This window comes from Poecilia mexicana, unplaced genomic scaffold, assembly GCF_051168715.1.
Source record: "Poecilia mexicana isolate PSO_F unplaced genomic scaffold, ASM5116871v1 scaffold_8, whole genome shotgun sequence".
Taxonomy (NCBI): Eukaryota; Metazoa; Chordata; class Actinopteri; order Cyprinodontiformes; family Poeciliidae; genus Poecilia; species Poecilia mexicana.
This window is the reverse complement of record NW_028263377.1, coordinates 9,014,109-9,033,131: the sequence shown is the minus strand read 5'-3', so window position 1 is coordinate 9,033,131 and position 19,023 is coordinate 9,014,109. Positions and strand designations below refer to the sequence as shown.

At 44.5% G+C, this 19,023-nt stretch overlaps 1 protein-coding gene across 1 annotated transcript; it reads right to left on the bottom strand.

Moving 5' to 3' along the window:
* Positions 1 to 487: 487 nt before the first annotated feature.
* Positions 488 to 18,085, bottom strand: fscn1a (fascin actin-bundling protein 1a). The gene is made up of 5 exons (XM_015003954.2): positions 17,004 to 18,085; positions 5,846 to 6,002; positions 4,048 to 4,169; positions 2,288 to 2,455; positions 488 to 2,197 (listed from the first exon to the last, which is right to left on the bottom strand). The coding sequence occupies exons 1-5, from the start codon at positions 17,842 to 17,844 to the stop codon at positions 1,989 to 1,991; spliced, it is 1,497 nt and encodes a 498-aa protein (XP_014859440.1). The 5' UTR covers positions 17,845 to 18,085; the 3' UTR covers positions 488 to 1,988.
* Between the last annotated feature and the right edge of the window lie 938 nt (positions 18,086 to 19,023).

The window sequence follows — 19,023 nt, the reverse complement described above, 5'->3', positions numbered from 1 at the left end:
ATTAGACCAAAAATACTTTGTAAGGTTTTGTGTTTTTAGAGTGTGGAAATGGTTTTAAGCCATGTAATTTATTTATTTTCATAAAAACTGAAACCTAAAAACAAAAGTAAATTATTAGTTTAATTAAAAAATAAATAGTTTCAGTCATGTATTTTTTCTGAGGCTCTCAGGGTTAAAGGTCACTGACCCCTGATATAATCCATTCCCCAGTCTCAAGGCCTCACCAGGGTTTTTTTTAATTTTTATTTTACATTGCTCTCCCCGTAAGGAAGAAAAACATTCCCACAGCATGCTGCTACCTCCACCATGCATCACTATGGCGATGTGTTCTAAGGGATGTGCAGGGTTATATTTTCTGCCATAAAGTGGTTGCACGCAGACCAAATATCCACAACATCAACAGCTTTGGTGTGTGTCAGCACAATTATGCTTGTAGGCCACCGACTGAACAATGAGACAGGAAAATAAAAATAAAATAAAAAGTCACTTTGCGTTCCAAATTCCAGTTTTTATTGGTTGCTGGATTTCAGGTGAACCAATGGCACAAGAAAGAGAAAGAGAGAGAGAGATTACTCCACAATATTCCAGAAAAATTGTACAAAATAATACAAAAGGAAGTTCCAGTTTTACAAAGCAAAAAGGTGTGGACTTTCATTTTCTTGATTTTCTTTTTATTAATTAATTATCCTACTGCCAAAAATCAAAACTCAAGAGTAAGGCACAGTCATTACCACACGTTTACCCTCCCAACATCCAGTTTGCCAAAAGTTTCCCAGAGAGGAACTTCTCTTCTTTCGTTTCCCCAGAACCTTTTATGAAAACACTCGGAACATCAGAAAAACGTTGGACCCGATACAATCGTGCATCGATTCGTCGGACTGCAGTGATTGGTCGTCTAAGTGGATTTAAAAAAAAAAAAAAAAAAAATCAGCAGATTGAGATTCTGTGGGACTAAACTATGAGATGAAACGTCCGTTTCAAACCGAGAAGGTAGGAACCGAGAGGCAAGAGGAAAAAAAACTCGAGAAACGGATTTGAAAAAGGTTCTCCGATGTGGAGCTGAGATGTTGAACATGTTGCTAGCACCAGATTCCAGTTTTAAACAGCTTGACGCGAGGTCCGTCAACCCGGTATCAAAAGTTTGGTCTGCGTAAAGGCTCAGGTGTACGTTTGGTCGAGGGAAATCGAGAAAAATAATAATAATAAAAGCAGCTTTCTAGGCATCAATTAATGGTTTCACTACATTTACTACATCTATCCGCTGTACACTTTTAGCCATGATAATGTCTGTGCCTTGGACTTGGAGCAAGAAATGAATCCAACTGTGCAAGAGTGCAGCAAACGTACGGAAACGTGTGTTGATCTGCGCCGGCTTTTGACCCTTTATACTGTTTCTCCGACTACGGCTTCCGGAGGCTCCAGGTTTCTGTGAATATCTCCAACAGCTAGAGAGCAACACGGGCTTACATCTAAATATCATACACTTGAGATGAAAGGAGCGTTGGGGGGGAGGGGCTAGAAGGAAGTGGGCGGGGCTTTGTCCCGTCGAGTTACATCGTCTACATCGTCAGATCCACTCTAGTTATATTACAGTCAAGAACGCCAAGCTCTCATAAAAACAAACACTGAATCCGGACCCATCGGTCCAGTTCAGACGCCTCAGGCAGAAACGCGGAAGGAGCGAGAAATGGCGCGACAAAGACGGATCGAAGCAGGAAAAGTGCACAGCACCCTGTGGTAACTATGGCGACGGATATGGGTTGGCACCGGAGGGCAGAGCTGACAAAAAACAAAACAAAAAAAAACAAAGAACGGAGGAAGGAAGGAAAGGGAGGGAGAGAGGAGAGGCTCCTTCCTTCTATCCTTGCTGATCTCTGTGCAGTTTGTCAACATATAGTCAAAAAGGGGGCGGGGCTTAATATGTGGGGGGTGGGGGGTGGACAGGTAGGTGTTTAGGTGGTGGACGGGTCAGGGGGCTCTGGTTCCCCTCAGTACTCCCAGAGCGTGGCGGTTTCCAGGTCGTCGGCGTTGGCCTTCAGCACGCCGGCGTGGTCGCCGCGGAGGTACTTCCCGTCGCCGGCGTGGCGAACGGCCAGCTTGTTGTAGTCGCAGAACTCGAACAGGAAGTCGACGGGAGTGTCGCTGCTGCTCACGACCGCCTGCTCGTTCCCCACCATCCAGTACTTTCCGGTGGAATCTGCGGGATGGACGGACAGAGAAGGAGGCGAGTTAAAAGGGGAAACGTCGAGATGGGGTCTGCGGATTTGCCCCGGACGGCCGCGCTCACCCTGCAGGCTGTAGGCGCCGTCTCTGAACTCCAGGGTGAAGTAGTCGTAGGAGGAGCGGTTGGAGTCCAGCGTGCCGGTCACCTTCCTGCAGCCGATGAAGCCGTGTTCGCCGCGCAGGACGATGATGGGACGGTTGATCAGCTTCATGATGAACTCCTCGGACTCCCCTGAAGGACAGGCGGCACAGAGACGGTCAGCAGCAGAGTTACTCTTCTGGTACATCTAGATATCCTGACTAAACAAAGAACAGGTCTGCCTTTTGTTTCGTTTCACCACCAACATCAGGAGGAAGGAAAAAATAAGGTGTGATCGACAAATGCTGGAACATGAGGTCTGTAATTTGAGACTTTTCAGATCTGCATGGCTTGCAGCAGGAAAAGCGGTTGGAACGGTTGAAATCCCCGACAATCAAGTGCCGAGTTTTGTTTTGTTTTAGTGTGAAGGAGCAGCTGGAGCAGAGCAGCTGGAGCAGAGCAGCTGTCCTCCTACCAGATCCTGAAACAAGATACAATTTTAGAAAACTAGTGAGAGCAAAACGCTGAAACTTTTCATTCGGTGCATTCTGACCAGTTTAAGGTTTGAAGGTTTTCTGAATGTTACAAAAAAAACTTCCAGAGTTCACTGAAATTGGGAAACTTTCAGCTGAAAATTTCACAGACCAACATTTAGCTTCTTCAAACCTAATTGGTAACAGAGTCCATCAGAAACTTAAAAATCTGATCTTTTCCTCAGTCAGTCAACCTGTCGTGGCTCCAACAACTAAACTTTTTTGAGTGGATGTCAACTCAAACATTTTCTGAAAGCAAAGACAAATTGAGCGTTTGAAAAGGAGCTCATCCTCAAACTTGTGTCGACTTTTGCCTGCAGTTTATTCAGGCTGCGACAGAGCGAGAGAGAGCAAGACGTCAAACTTGACTTTATATTTGAGAGTTTAACCTCCAGCTGTGCTGGATTTGGAAATATTGGCACCTCTAGTTAAATCTGAGAGTAAAGGTAATGGTGCACAGACTCCAGGAAATGCACTGATGCCGTTTTTAATTTAGCTAGCCATGCTAGTCGCCAATATGAGAAGGTAAAGACCATGTGAAGTAGCCAAATTTCTGCTTTAATGCAAAAGTGTGATGTCTCTACTTCAAATTAATGCTTGCTCATTAATTTGAAAAATTAAATGTTGTATCCTAATGCTTTATTTGGACTCTTAAGGAAAAGCATGTTTGAGTAAGAATATCTTTAAAAAAATAAAGATCTTTTTAGAAAAGGATTCATTTTCCTCTTCAAATTATATTTCAGTGCTTACATTTATGGATTATATGAATCTGCTAAAATAACTGCAAATCATCCCGTTTGTTCAACACGGGGAAAAAACAAAAGAGAAATAATTTTTTAGCATTTCTGTGGTTTTTCTGAGCCACATCTTGACCTTAAAGTGGAACTCTGACAAGCGGGCCACACCTCTCTGTGCAAAGCAAAAACTAAAACAGACATTTTAGACGAAGTACTTTGTGCACAGGAAGAAAATGACGCAGCAAAGTGCCGTTTCCAATATCCATAATTAAAGACAGAAAACTGGGACGCTCTGGAAATGCAGCAAGCAGAAATGTTTACTCAGAAATGCTGAACCCTTTAAGAACCAAAACAACTGGAGCATCCAGACATGATTTCATCACTCCTCCTCCTCTTCCTCTGAACCCTTCATCATGTCAGCGCCGGGCTGTGAATCAGTTATCCGGTTCGTTCCCGTCAGCAGATCAACACCGACCTGCAGAGTCCATGGTGGCGGCGAGCTGGCCGTTTTTCTTGGCCGCCACGTACTTCCCGTTGGCTGCGCGGAGAGTCAGCCGCTTCCCACGCCACTCGATGTCAAAGTAGCAGTTAGTGGACCTGCGGAGGAACAGACAGAAGGTTTCAGCGTCAGGAGAGGACGAGTCGCGCCACGCTGTCATTTATGGGGCCCCCGACGGTCGGGTCTCATCTATCTTTTTTTTTTCCTCTTTGGCAAACGTGGAGGATGAATTCCAGGAGCGATAAAGAAAAAAGAAAGATTACTCACTGTTGACATTGTGACATGAACAAAAAACAAGGAGCCGAGTTCAGGGTTTCTTTAAATCGAGCAGGCGTTTGTCCTCGACTGAACCGGCTACAAGCTCGGACCGAGCAATCTGTTAAAGTTGATTAAAACAAGTCGGAGCCGTTAGAAAACAACATTTACTTCTCCCTCAATGTCACTGAGAAGTTTATTCGGTAAACAAAGTGAAACTCGATGTAGCAGGCATGGAGGAGGCATGTTCTGCTTCGACGGCGACCTTCAAGGAGTTTTCTGACCGAACCGAGCGCGGCGACTCCGCAGTCATCGAAGCAGGTTTTGGTACGTTTGGCGGCGTGTGCTGGTACCGAGTCCAGGGAAGATGGAGTCAGCATCTCCATGCGGCTCGCCAGCAGACGGAACCACGAAGGGCTCGAGAACTTTCTGCTAGATGGACAACGTGGCATCCGAGACTTCACTCTGGACATCAAGCAGCCTGGATTCTGTGCTGCTTAATTGACCTTATTTTGGACAAACAGCAGCTAAGTAAAAGCTGGCTACTGTGTGCTGCGCTGTGCTGCTCTGAGGAGTGAAGGAAAACCAGCACGGTGCGAAGTAGAGGGAGAACAATGACAAGAGAAGCTAGAGCTACATTAATTTCAGTTTGATGTCGATGAATGTCGCATTTGAACAACAGCAGCTAATCCACTGCTACAGCACGACGCACGAGTTTGCTACCATCACACACTAATCAGATCAGTTAAATCTTTTTAATTTGGAGACATTCAGAGACAAAAGAAATATCCAACGTTGCTACATTTTAGAGAATATAAATAAATAAGTATACAAATAAAAAACTAGCATGCAGTGTCGTTTTGTCCACATCTGGCCTGGTGAGAGATCAGATTCCTCTGGTCTGAGGACTCAGTTGAGCCAAATCTCAGGAATTCGTTGCAGGAATGTGGGGAAGTTCCTGCAGAGGACTCGGAGCCGTGACCCCCCTCCGCCTCCCGTCCCGTCTCCAAGCTTCAAGTAAAGTTTAATTTGTAACGGGGGGAATCCAATTTCATGCTGTTTGAGAGCAAACTCTGCCTCCGAGGTCGCTCGGCAACCAGACCCGCCGTAGCTTGGGCTGAGTCGGGTTCCAATAACTTTTGATTGACGTTGGGACGCCGGTCCACTTTACGTAACTCTGGGTGAAGAATCCCAATCCTGGGTCAGGAGCCTCACTGGGATTTGTTTCTGGAAAACTTTATGATGGGGGCAGGGGGTCAGAGGTCAACAGCCAGCTCCCTGCTCGGAAAGAACTACCGCACACAAAAGAAAAACACTCCCCACCCCACACACACACACACACACACACACACTTCATCTTCCACTCATGCCACTGCCAGGACAAGAGGTCACCCACTCTTAACCTCCCACTCATAGCTCCCCTCCCCCCTTAGGAACCCGGAGCTCCTGTTACACCAACAGGACAGATTTCCTGTCCCGACAGGCGGGGACAGGTGGGGCTCTGCCGATGGACCCTTACTTGCTGGAGGCAGTGCACTGCAGGCCTCCGTTGGCGGTGAGGGTCCAGTACTTCCCAGCGGCGGTCCGGAACGCGCACTTCCTGTTCTCGCGGCAGATCTCCACCTGGAACACCTCCTGGTCGCTTTCTTCATCCTGATTGGCAGACAGGTCCATGCCTGGAGGGGCAGAGAAGAAGCAGATAGAAGTGGGGGGTTGGTTAACGAATCCATCATGAAGTGGGCGGGCAGCTGGGCTGACCGGTGACACACACACACTCACATCCTGTGGTCAGGATCAGAGGGACTAAATGAGCAACATCAGACGGCTGAGATTAGAGGGATTTCACACAGCTGCACACACGGCCACATCTGTCAGACCTTCAAAGGATGAGCAGTCAGGACGGACGGCGAGCGGCAGACAGAGGTCGCACCGTAATGAGGCGACCGCTCCACACTGAGAGGCAACTTTAATGCCATGTCAGCAAAAAAAAAAAAAAAAAAAAGGCTTCTGATTATTACAGTTCCCTAAAACTAATGAAATGACATGAAATTAAGAAAACATCTTAGCTGAAACTGAAAGAAAACTGTAACTATATTGTGGGTTTATAAAACTGAAACATACCGGAGGTAGACATGATGCCCTCCGTTTTCATGTTTATGAATCGATCCGATGTGAAGAAAGATTTCATGTCAGCAAATTACGGAACACCGCACTGGCGCAAAATAGTGATGGCCAACATTGGAAAAAAACACCAGAATCAGCTGGTTATCCAATAATAACTGAATACAATGGATACATAGTCAATACAATACTTGGACCTGTTTGAATTCTGCACCTAAAAATGATCAAAAGTATGAAAAAAAAATTCCACCAAAATTACTTTAACTAATAAAAACAAAACATTTAAACTCATAGCTAACAGAAACTAGCAAACACTCTTTAAAAAGTAATTCAAATGAACTGAATTAGATGAAAAACTAAACTATAATAACCCAAAGTATTCGTCAACTCATCCAGAAACTGATCAAATCCATTTTAAAAAGTTACTTCCTGGTAACAATCAGGAACTACGACGCATCACAAAACATCAGCAAACTCTAACAGACGCTTCGATGAGAACGTGACACCAAGGCGACTGGGAAGAAATCAAACGTATCATTTCCTTCGGAGCAACAAAGTTTTATTAAAATGCCACTTCTGGTTGGGGATTTGATGAGCAGAAGTGTTAAAAAGGAAGTTTTAGTTTAGTTTTATTCTAAATTAAAACCAATTGTTACCAAATCTATTACGGGCCCAGCTAGATGCACTTTCAGGCTTTGTAACATTTAATACAGTCCAGGTAGTTTTTCTAGTTTCGCTGAATTCACACATAAAATAACTCCTCTCTTCATTTTCAGTAATCAGTTCGTCCAAACAGAACAATTCAATCCGAGTTAAGCTGGTTCTAATTCCCCGTTTGATGTGGAGCAAACCGCCTCCATTTGATCCGTCACTTAGATTTATAACTACAGAGGTTTAAACAAAGTCCAGATTTCCCAAAAAAACCAAAAGTTGCTCCATTTAGTGGCAACAGAAAGTTTCAGGGCAGACGCCAACTTCAGCACCCAGAGCCAACTCTGACGCAAAATATTATAATTTATCCTAAATATTCAAGTACTTAAAATGTTCATTATTAAAGAGTCTTGCATCAAGAACTACTTTGTTTCTTACTTCAAAATAAGAGTCCAACTTGATTCTGGAACGTTTGAAACACGTCAACGTGTTGAACTGGACAGATCTCCCTTTATTTAATGAAAATTATTTAATATACTCAAATCTTCCACCACAAGATCTCGTCAGGACCATCAAGTAATCTAAAAAGAAAAATATGAATTGGTTAATGTTTAAAAAAAAAACAAAAAAACATTAAAACAAAAAAAAAAATCCCATCTATTTTTGGACAACTTCGAAGCGCCACAAACGCTTGAAAAACATTCACACACGTCACCCAGCTGCACTTTAACTTTGTTTAATCATATTTTCAAATTTATAGACATTTATTGATGCTCTGGAGGGACAGATGGGAGAAAATAGTATCAGAAGTTATTTTCACTGTCAGTTTTGAGTTTTTTATTCAGCTTCATTAACTGGAATGTATCAAGACAACATTAAATCAAATTCTTAACACTTTTATCACGATAATCGATCCGATTAATGTCTAGTAGAAAGAGTTCTGTAGTGTCGCTTTTATCACAAACACTCAGAGAGAATATTTGAGTTTGTCGTTTCCAGAAAAATCCATTTAACTTTGCGACACCATCTGAAGTGGCAGCTGTGAACCGAAGCCGGCAAGTGGGGAATTGTTCCAGAAATACCTCAGAGTCCAGAATACAAACCCTCCCCTCCCCGCCTCGCCGAGGCCAAACGCTTCAGCTCAGCCGACGAGGAGCTTCGACCATCAGCCCCACTGTCTGCCCAGAACAAGAGACGCCATTAAACATCACGCCATCCTCGCTCCGGCTTTTAAGAGCAGCAAAGTGGTGGACAAATATGACTGAGCCGCCGGATGAACACACACAGATACTTCATCGTGGACAATGCGGCCCATTGTCCAGGCCGAGGTCGCGGCGTGGCTGGACGGGTAGCCAGAGGCCTCATGGGCCGTGACTGGGCGCTGTGTAAATGTGTGCCGAGAAAAGAAAGACCTGTTTGAGAAAGGACAAATGGAGTCATGGTTTCACCGCCCGTCTCTTCTCACACATGACGTCCTCCTCCCCCCCAAACATCATCCCTCCATCTGCTCATGTCGGTGAAATTATTAAAGCAGGGAAGGTGTTGTTCCACGCATTCCTCTGCTTTTTCCTTTTCGTCCCCCTCTCTTTAAAATCCAAATCTGAAACCTCACAAAACGTTGGATTGAGTTTCTGCAGAAACGCGCTGGGACTGCACATGAAATGCAAACACAAGACGACTGGGGAAGAGAATGGAGCGGATCGTAATGGAAACCACATGGCGGGGAGGAGGAAGAGGAGGAGGAGGAGGAGGAAGAGCGATGCACGAGAAGACAAAATCTGAGTTTATCTGCCAGAGGATGGTGAAAACCTCGCCGATCGGTCAGCGAACTGGAGCAGAAACGGCGCGGGAGGCCGTTCATCTGCTGGACGAGTCGAGAGAGAGACACACGAAGAGCTGCAGCTCAGAACGGCTCAGACATTTCAGACATTAAGCGTCGCTGGGTGGTTGCTCCCGCTTTTAAACGTTTTACTAGTTGCACGCGTTACACTGACAGTTGCAAACGAAGTCCTTCGGTCAGCCAGAGTTCAGCTTGACCCCTGATTTTCTCTAATGAAACCCAAAAACAAAATCAAATGCAACCAATGCAGGAACATTCAGAAAACCTTCGAGTAACTGAAGTCGTTCTTCAAGGCTGTAATGGCGACGTGTTTTGCGCAGTCAAAAATTTGCAGCTATGCAAGAAGAGGAAAGTAAAAATTTGCACCAGAAGCCTGAAGAAAACTTTAGTTGTTGCTCAAGTATAAACTCACTCACTACTTTATGGCTACTGTCTGAGAAGCTTTTGAGAGGCCAGGCTTAAAGATTGAAGGACTTTTGCAACAGACGTGCAAAAGCTTGGTATTCTGATAAGTTATCATTGACCTCGAGGGAAATCAAACACAAAATGCCAAACGAGGGCGTTTGCATGCCGTGACAATACTTTAATACTGAACAAACATCATTTGAATAATGTCCTTGAAAGTCTCATCTCCTATTTTGCCTGGATATTTTCAGTAAAAGCTCATTTCACTGGAAACATACAGAGGAGGACGTTACAGTTCAGTGTTTGAACTAAAGCCGTTTGCAAACGTTACCGCTGAAGGACAGAACAAATACGTTTTAGAGGACAGATGAGCCTGATGGAGACAAAACAGAGAGGAAGCCTGAAGCTACCAAACAGAATTAGCTCTGCTGATCAGTTTGTGAAGCTCGGAGGGATGAACGTGGGGTGAGGGGAGGATCAGCCACACACTTAACGTCCTCCTTAGCCAAAAGCTGCGACCGCGGGGTTAGAAAGATCCTCAACCACGAGTGTACAGGCATAAACAACCCCTCCATCTTGGCCTTGTCCTCGCTTCCATGAGAGGCTTGCTGCGAACGCACGCGATTGCATCAAGGGCCATTGTGCGCCTGTGTGTGTGTGCGTGTGTGTGTCTCTCCCTTCCATTGTTCAAGGAGGTGACCAGCTGGAGCACAAACATTCAGCCGGATCAGCAGCCTTTATTCTGATCAGGACAGACAGAGCGAGGAGCCAGGCAGCCAACAAGAGCTCTCAGAAAGGTCCCACAACAATGGCGGCCGGGATGCGACTGTGTCGCCCACGAGGGCGTTTGCAGGAATTGATGTGTGTGTTCAAGTTTGGACTGGAGACACACCCTCAGCAGGCTGACACACTGGAGCCCAGCACAAGTCCAACCTATAATAAAGCAGCAGCCAGGGAGGAGGAGGAGGAGGAGGAGGAGAGGCTCCTCTGTGGTTGATGCAGCCAAGATGGCTTGGCATGCTCCGAAACGGATCCGGAGAATCCAACACTCAAAAACATACGGAGTCTCTATAAACACATTATCGCATATGCACTCGCTTAAAACGCTCGGCTTTACAGGGAGAGCATATCCGTTTCTCTCCGTTCGTGACGAGAGCTTGGCTGCAGCCGGCGGACACAAATCATCGCCCTTCACCCTGCCGGCAGAGATTATCGCAGCGGCAGACAAGGTCGAATATGTGCGACTCATGTCTCATTTCCTGTCAGCGGGAGGCGAAGGATGCAGAAAGGGTGTCAGGGTTGACTCGGGGGGCCAGACGCAACAGCTCCGGTCTGAAGCCTTTAACCTGCACAAACACCGCATGGAGCTGTTTATTTAAAAGGCTCCTAAAGTCTTAACGATTACCAGAAAAAAAAAAGCTAGTAGTCTAACCAAAGGAAAGAGTTTAGGTATTTTATGTTTTAAAAAATATACCAGGGTTATTTGATGTTTGGCTTTTCATTTTGGCTGTAATTTTTTTTTAAACTATGCCACTTTAAAGCCTCAGTTAGCAAACTCAATACAGCAATTAATATGCTGCTGCCGTAGTAGCTAGCTAGCTCCTATTAGCTTGTTAAATTAACTGTATTTCTCCATAAAATGGAGCGGAAAAGCTAAAAAATGCCTTCAATAAAAATCCCATCAAAAGCCATGGCCAAGTTCTCCTGCTGTTTATTCAAATTTTGTATATAAAAAAAGAAATTACAGTGAATGTGGACACCAACTCCAAACTATTTGCTATTTTTGTAGAATCAAATTAGAAAGCAAAAATAGCTAGGCTAATTGCTAAGTAGCATGCTATTATCTGGCATTATTAAACCAGCTAATCCAGGTGCGCCCTTTTCATTTCTTGGCACTGACTGGCTGCAGTAAGACTGTAAATCATGAAGACAGTGGTTGTGGTGGAGTCAAAACTGTTTCTGCTGTTTATTAATGCACACCAAGGTATGTTTGGTGTCTGAACTACAAAAATAGCCAGCTTTAGTCTTTTTTTCCCATTTAGGAGGAGCAGTCTCAAATATTTGTGAAACTCAGCTGTTCATGGGTGACTCTATCCCAAATCTCTGTGAATACTGAGTTTCAGAAATGTAACAAGTACTTAAAGATGCATTACCATTACAGTAACGCAACAATTTACCTTTTCTGTAAACTGTGAAAGTAACATCTATGAAAGTATTACTGCAGCAGTTAAGGGTAAAAAAAATACAGCTTTTTTTGTAAAACAGAAAAGCAACTGGATAACTTGTAAACATTAGTTGTAAATTTATGGTTTTGCTCACACCAAAGTTATAGCAAGAGAATCTGATGTCAACTTGTTGTAAAATCTCACCCATTGTCATAAATAAGCTGGTTTACAGTTACAAAAAGCTATATTTTCTCATTCTAGATCATCTTTAAGCTGTTTTCAGTTTTTGGGGGGTTTATTTCATTTGGTAGAACCATGGCCTTTTCTCTTTATTACAAACCATTTCAAATCAGTTTTACAGTTCAACTGGTGGTTGGTCACATGAGGCAGCTGGAAAACAAAAACTTGGTGCCAAAAGACCAAATGCCCCAGGGCACTTTACTGCAACACATTCACACCAAAATGGATAATCAAAATAAATATAACCCATATTTACAAAAGAACAGTCGGTGGTCGCACCAGAAGCAGGAAGTGATGGGCTTTCATCCATTTAGGCCTCTGCTACCAGGAGTGAGGAGCAGAACGGAGCCGCTCTAAGAGCCTCTGAGCTCCAGGCTAACTGACTGATAATTGTGGCTCGGACCACATGAGGGTCGTTAAACTGTCTCTCTGGGAATTTGTGACCGCTGATGAGAAAAGTGGATGTTATGAACCGGAAGCAGGCAACAGCATAGAGTCTGTTTATTGGCGGCTTTGAAAGCCATGAGCTCAAATTGGACGATAAACAATGGGACTGCTGTAACGCCTGCATAACATTTGTCTAATTAAAAAAGAAAATGATAAGTTTCTGTAAGTGACACAGTGTGACTCTTTAGTCAATGCATCTGGGAAATCAATATGAACTTTCTGGCTACATTTATAGCCTCAGGCTGAAAAACAGTGATAATAGGGTTGAGTGTGTAGCAGAATTATCACATTAGCTACATTTTTTAACCAAAATGTAGCCATGTTTGGGGAGTGACTAAAGCTAGCTAGCACTAGCTTGATCAACCCTGAGATACTCACCGGTTGGCAATGAAAAGTTCAAAATCAAATGAACCACAGATGTAAAAAGCCATTTAAAAAAAGAATCATTTTCTAAAGGCATGGCAAATCTACTACATGCTGCCAGAAAGCGAGAGAAATCAAAACTTCAGAAAACAGGAAGGCTGGAAAGTAGTACAGCAACGTTTCTCCGTTTCAGAAGCCCAGAATAAATCTGGAGATTAAAATCCAAAGAGATTTCTTAGTACACATCGAGTTTGCATATTGTGAGGAAGTTATTCTACAGGTGAAATGACTGTAGAATAACTGAACTATTATGATGGTTTTGAATAAACATGGGGGAAACTGGGTCATCACTTTTTGTAAAAAAGCCCAAAGGAAGGGAAAATGGTCTCAATTAAAATGGACCACTTCACCATTCAGTTGCACAAGACAATTCTGTGAATAAATTAGTTACTGTAAATTATGGGACAAACACTTTAATCCAACTTTAAGTAATAATTTTCGGAGTGGAAAAAAGCTAAACCAACTAATGGAAGGATATTTTAGGAAGATTTTCCATCTATACTCGTCTAAAGCTTAGTGAAAGTAAAATCTGTACTCTTGACTGGACAGAAACAGATTTTGGATTGACCCACTTGAGCTGGCCTCATGTCTAAAACCTCCCACCGCTAATGAAAGCCAGCGGAGTCCGACCGCCATCTTGGCTCAGGTCTGCCAGGCGAACAGCCGCTGCAGAGTTCGACTGTGAGCTGCGGTGTGTTTGCTGAACATCTGGAGCCAGTTTAATTCCACTCAGCATTTAATCCTCATCCCAGCCATCCAGTTGTTGGAGGGGAAAGTACAGAGTTTCTGTAAGAACTCGGGTCCCCTTTTGCAATAAGCAAAAATCTACACAGGTTGACTGTTAATTACCCGCAAGGAAGAAGGCTTCAGGCAACCAATAGAAAGCTGACATTTTTTAAGACCATGAGTCTTTTCTCCATAAGACAAAAAACTTTTAAAACTAGACATGCAGAAATAAAAATGAGGAAGCACATCATATTCGACTACATTCATCCTTTTGTCCATACCGTGCAAACATAGCCACATGCTAACATTAGCCTAGCCAAAGAGTATACTTTTTATATTTAATAAGCCAAAAATAAAATGAATGAAAACAACATTTGAAATGTCTCCTGGAATGTCAAATTTGAATTCGCAAAGAGTCAGAAATGACAGCGCTAGCTGCGTGTAGCGCTAGCTTTCGTTAGCCAAAAACAAGGTGTGAATGTGTTTATTTTTCTTCATATGGCTTTTCAACAGTGGCACTTAGGAACCCACAAAGTGTCTCAGTAAAAATTCATATGTTTAAGTCATAAAGACTTTTTTCTAAACAGACTAAAAACACCAACGCCAATAGAAACTTCATGCATATATGAAGCATTAAAACACTGTAGGTAGACTGAACAGTGGCCTCATCCTGTCACAGAGTCTTCATGATTACCAAATGCCAACCCTTCTCTGTCCCAACGTTATAAATTTAAAGACATGGAGCTTGATAAGCTCTACTAGAACCTTTGCTTTGGTCAGACACAACTAGGGTTGAACTTTGCTGTGTTAAATGCTTTAGGTACGTTTGGCATTAAGAGAAGGAATGCCTGGAAAAGCAACTCATTCCCATTGTTGAGTACGGTAGAAGACCTGGGATGTGTGAAAAATGCAAAAGGTTTTTTCTCAAGATAATGAGACAAAATATATCAAAATCAATGATTTAGACACTTTGAAAATCTAGAGACTAATCAAAGAGTAATTGTTAAATGGATTCTCCAACTTTGTAAAAAATTATGGAAAAAGAAAAAGCACAGTCTTTATACAAAGTATTGGCAGCAGTGGTACCAATCCTTGTACCAAACAAGATTTTTGTTAAACTTAAAAAAACAAAGCCTAACATATCTTTAAGAAATGTGTTCCCCAAAGGTTTCCACCTGAGGGCATCCATCTTTGTTTTTAACAATCCACCTTAACCAACGAGCTTACACAGCTAATTTCAATCCATCAAATTGGTTTACACCATGTGGGAGTACAACAGTTTTGTACTATAATATCACTTCGAACAGGGAACCATGGGATGTCTGAAGGGAAACCAATGCCCTCGTTCAGCTCTGTAGCCAAGAGAGACGCCGTTTCAGAGGATGAGAGGTTTAGATTATGGGGTCTTGGTGACATGCTGCAATCAGAGTCAGATTTGTTGCGAAACAGAATCCGCGCATACCCACAGAGCCCTGAAGATCTAAGAGTGGGAACCTTTTAGTACAACCCCTTTCTTCCGACAGCCAGCCTCCATTTTGTGCTCGAGAAAGCAAACCATGTCAGAAAGATCTGTAGCTGCCGGTGGAAACAAAAGCAAAGAAGTAAACAAAGAAGAAAGAAAGACAGCCACTCCCCAGGGTGATTGAGACTTGGCAACAGGAAATTAAAAGTGATCCATCAGATCACGGTTTCAAGAAAAAAAGAAAAAAAAGAAAAAAGGGCAAAGCCACTAAAACCACATGGCATTCCCAGTGAGCTCCTCTGACCAAATGCCATATTGAGACCTGGAGATCAGTCACACATTCCTGTCACTCAGTACAATTCAGTCACAAGCAACTGCTTTCAGACAATTCCTCTGTATCCTTTCTGTTCCACTGATTCTTTATGAGACATTTCATGGCCCTAATTTTATATTTTGCTGATTTAGATGCTTTAAAGCACCTCAATAGTTATGGTTATCCAACCACAGAGCTTCCAAACAGCATCATCAACTCCCCCATGGGGGACTGGGACAATGCCAAATGGAGACAACCATCCGGTGTGAAGGAGCAGGGAGGAGTTGGGGGAGAAGAGGAGGCCACAATGGAAAAGATGTTCAAAAAGGAGGTTCGCATGTCAAAATGGGGGGCGGCGGGGAAAAGCAAGGAAAGAGGAAGCAAGAAAGTGGGGGAACCATTTTGCATCTCTGCCAAGTTAAACAGCTGAAACAGCCCAGACACAAAACCCCCATCTGATCTGAAAACAAGGCAGAACCAAAGTATTTAAAGGTCTGGAGATCTGACAGTTATCTGGAGTGTGGGCGCTGCCAGATGCATCAAATTAGACCTGAGCAAGTCTAAAAAAACACACACGTGTTCTTCCGTTTTTTTTCCCTCCCTGTGTTTTCCTTGGACCATAACATCCTAAGTGTTAACCGTTGTTCTTGCACTGGAACAGATCCAAAAACATCAGCCCCTTTTGGGCTGTTGAAACAATTGTTGTCTAATTCAAGGATATTAATAATATCTGTTGTTAACCTTGAGTGGTACAGGTACTTTCAAGTCCATTGTTTTCTGTGAGCAGCAGATCAAACTGTAATCTGAATCCCCAAATCTGAGAATCCCCAGAATTTTCAGTCCAGTACATCCACCAGCTCTGTGTACTTTAAGCGTTGGTGTTTAATAAGCCTGATGTCCACCCTTGTTCTTGCTAAACATACCATTTTGTTGAACTTGCGCCGCTATCCACTTTGACAATGTTGATACAAAACATGTGTTCTGCCGCTGACTACCAGATAACCCATCAAACGACCAAAATGAGCCAATTTTCCTCTCACTGGTCAGTCAAATGCATAAAAACTAAGAATTCCCAATCATTGTTGGTCCCAAAACACAACCTACAACATGGAGGCTTTTGGTTTTTGATGCTTTGTGTGTTCTAATCTTAGATCAACTCATTAACCTAGGGATAAAAGTAGAGATGCACCAAACTTTTGATGACTGGCTGCCCAAATGCTGAACAAGCAGGATCCTGAAAACTGGGAACTCCCACCATTTCATCACCCAGCAGCTTAAAACAACAGAAAGGTTCTGGGAGCAGCAGAATCCTGTTGCAGATCACCTACATTTACCTTTGGATTTACGACTGAATTTTATCAAAGGTGGCTCCAGCACATTTAATCTGTAATGTTCTAACGTCCTTATAGGAACAAAAGAAAGTCAGAACCACAACTGGCAACAACAACAGCAACAAGATGCCAGATTGTTTGTTTGTCCATCATTGTGGATCAGGTTTGAGTGAAACCAGATCAGATCATTTCAAACACATTTTAAGGGTTTTAACCAATAAATAATACAATTGGCATCTGTTGTGCTTGTTGCCACATCAAGACTCATATGAGAGGCCAGGTTCAGGCCAAGCAGGCCATTGTTTGGGGTGTAAAAACACACGGGCCACTGTTGTGTGTGCATGTGTGTGTGACTGGACCGTGTCCTGTAAGGATCATTTAGGATGTGCAGTAAAGGATGGGAGTGAGTGGGAGTTGGGAGTGGGGGGGTTGGGATGGGGATGCAGGCTCACATTCCATCACGTTAACACTTCCTCTGCCAACACACTCACGCCCTCACTCACACACCGACCCGGGAGACCTGGTCCGGGCCTGCATGGACCACCACACCCACCTTGCCTGGTGGAGACGTTCCTCTCGTTCCCGGCGGTGAGCACGACCTGCGGGTGGCTCTGCTCCAGCACGAACAGCTCATCCTTGCCCACCCGCGCGCTCTTGCCGGACTTCATGGTGCCGGACGGCCCGGAGGGCGCCAGGTACTTGCCGCTGCAGTCCCTGAAGGCCACCTTCCCGGAGCGGAACTCCAGCGTGTAGCCCGTGGTCTTGTCCGTGGTGGCCACCAGCGCTCCGTCGTTCCTCAGGAAGCGGTTGTCGGAGGTCTGCAGGTGGTACCGCTGCTCGCGGAACACCAGCGTGATCATGGAGTCCACCCCCCACGGCACGTCCCGGTCGATGGCGATCTCGTCCACCTTGTCGCTCAGGTGCGCGTAGCGCTTGCGCGTCACGCTGAAGATGTTCACCTGCGGGTGCATGGCGATGTGCACGCTCCATTTCTCCGCCACGGACACGGTCTGCGCGAAGCAGATGATCCGGTCCTCGGTGCCACCCAGGTACCGGCCGTACTGCTCGGACTGCAGGGACCAGCGGCCGTCGTCGTGGGCGGTGATGACGAAGCGGCACTCCGGACCGGCGGCCTCGCTGTCTCCGGTGACGTTGCCGTCCTTGTCCGCGGCGATGTACCGGCCCAGATGCGACTTGAGGAAGAACACGTTGGCGCTGGAGTCGTCCCCGCTCTGCTCCAGGGTCCAGATCTGCTTCTTCTTCATGCTGGTGGCCGACGCGTTAATTTTGAAGCCGAACGTCTCCGCGGTGAGGTATTTGTTCCCGCAGTTGATGAGGCCGAACTGGATCTGCAGCATGTCGCTGGTTCCGTTAGCGGAGCCGTTGGTCGTCATGGTCGGGGCCGGGTGGGGGTGTGTGTGTGGGGGGGAGCCTTCGGTTCGGACCGGTTCTTGCCTTGGAGGGATGAGCGGGGTGGGGGGGTTCGGGGGGGAACGCTTCTGCAAGTGGGCCGAAAGGGTGGGATGCTCTGCCGCCTCGCGTGCTGCTTCTTTGTTTGGGGGAGAGCGTGAGTGTGAGCGCGCGCCTGCCGGTCCTCTGTACTCCGCTTGTCTCAGCAGCGCGAGCCCGTCGCCACAGCTGCAGCCTTTATAACCATCAGTGACGTAGCTCACCCCCCCCCCCGAACCTCGCCACAAACCACGCCCACCCCAAAACATACACTCACACACACACACACACACACACACACACACACACACACACACCTACACACACACACACACACACACACACACACACACACAAATCTGGACGCAGGAGAGCTGGAGGCTGAGGATTCATTCCTCTGGTGATGACCTCGATGCCAGAACCGGTCCAAGGTTCTGACCTGGGTTTCTCTCCACATCCAGTTGAGACCTTCAACCAACTTAACACCGTGGCAATGAACTGGAATATCATTGAAAACTGTAATTCAGCCATTTTATTGTAAAAAATAAATAAATAAAATTCATATAAAGATTAATGGTGCACATGTCCTCAGAAAATTTAAAGTCACGGAAACATAAAACAAAAGAGGTGACAAGAGAAGCAGGCTTCTCACAGAGTGTTGCGTTTGAGTATACATTTGGAAAGTTGAGTGGAAGGAAAAAGTATTGTCCAAATATGCCATAGGGATTGCTGAGGACTGTAAAGCAAAGACAAATAGTTTACTTTTTTTTTTCTGTGAAGAACGTTTAAATTTGTCTCCCTGCCAGAAAATTTTCAGACTCACAGGATATTGAAATCTAACACACATCATAACATCTGAACAAATTAAAATATCTGTGAAATTTTTAAATTTATTTAGTAATTCAGCTCAAAAAGTGAAGCTGATTTTAAATTGATCTATTACATTCCACAAAAGGCCACTGCTATATATATGTATATACATATATATATGTATACAACAACAAAAACTGGTTATTCAGAGTGCTGAAAGAAAGTTGAGTGGAAGGAAAAAGTGTGTTAGAAAAAGGAGTAGAGTGGAGTAGATTTCAAATGTGTGGAGTGTGGGTATGGTCTAAGTTGACTCC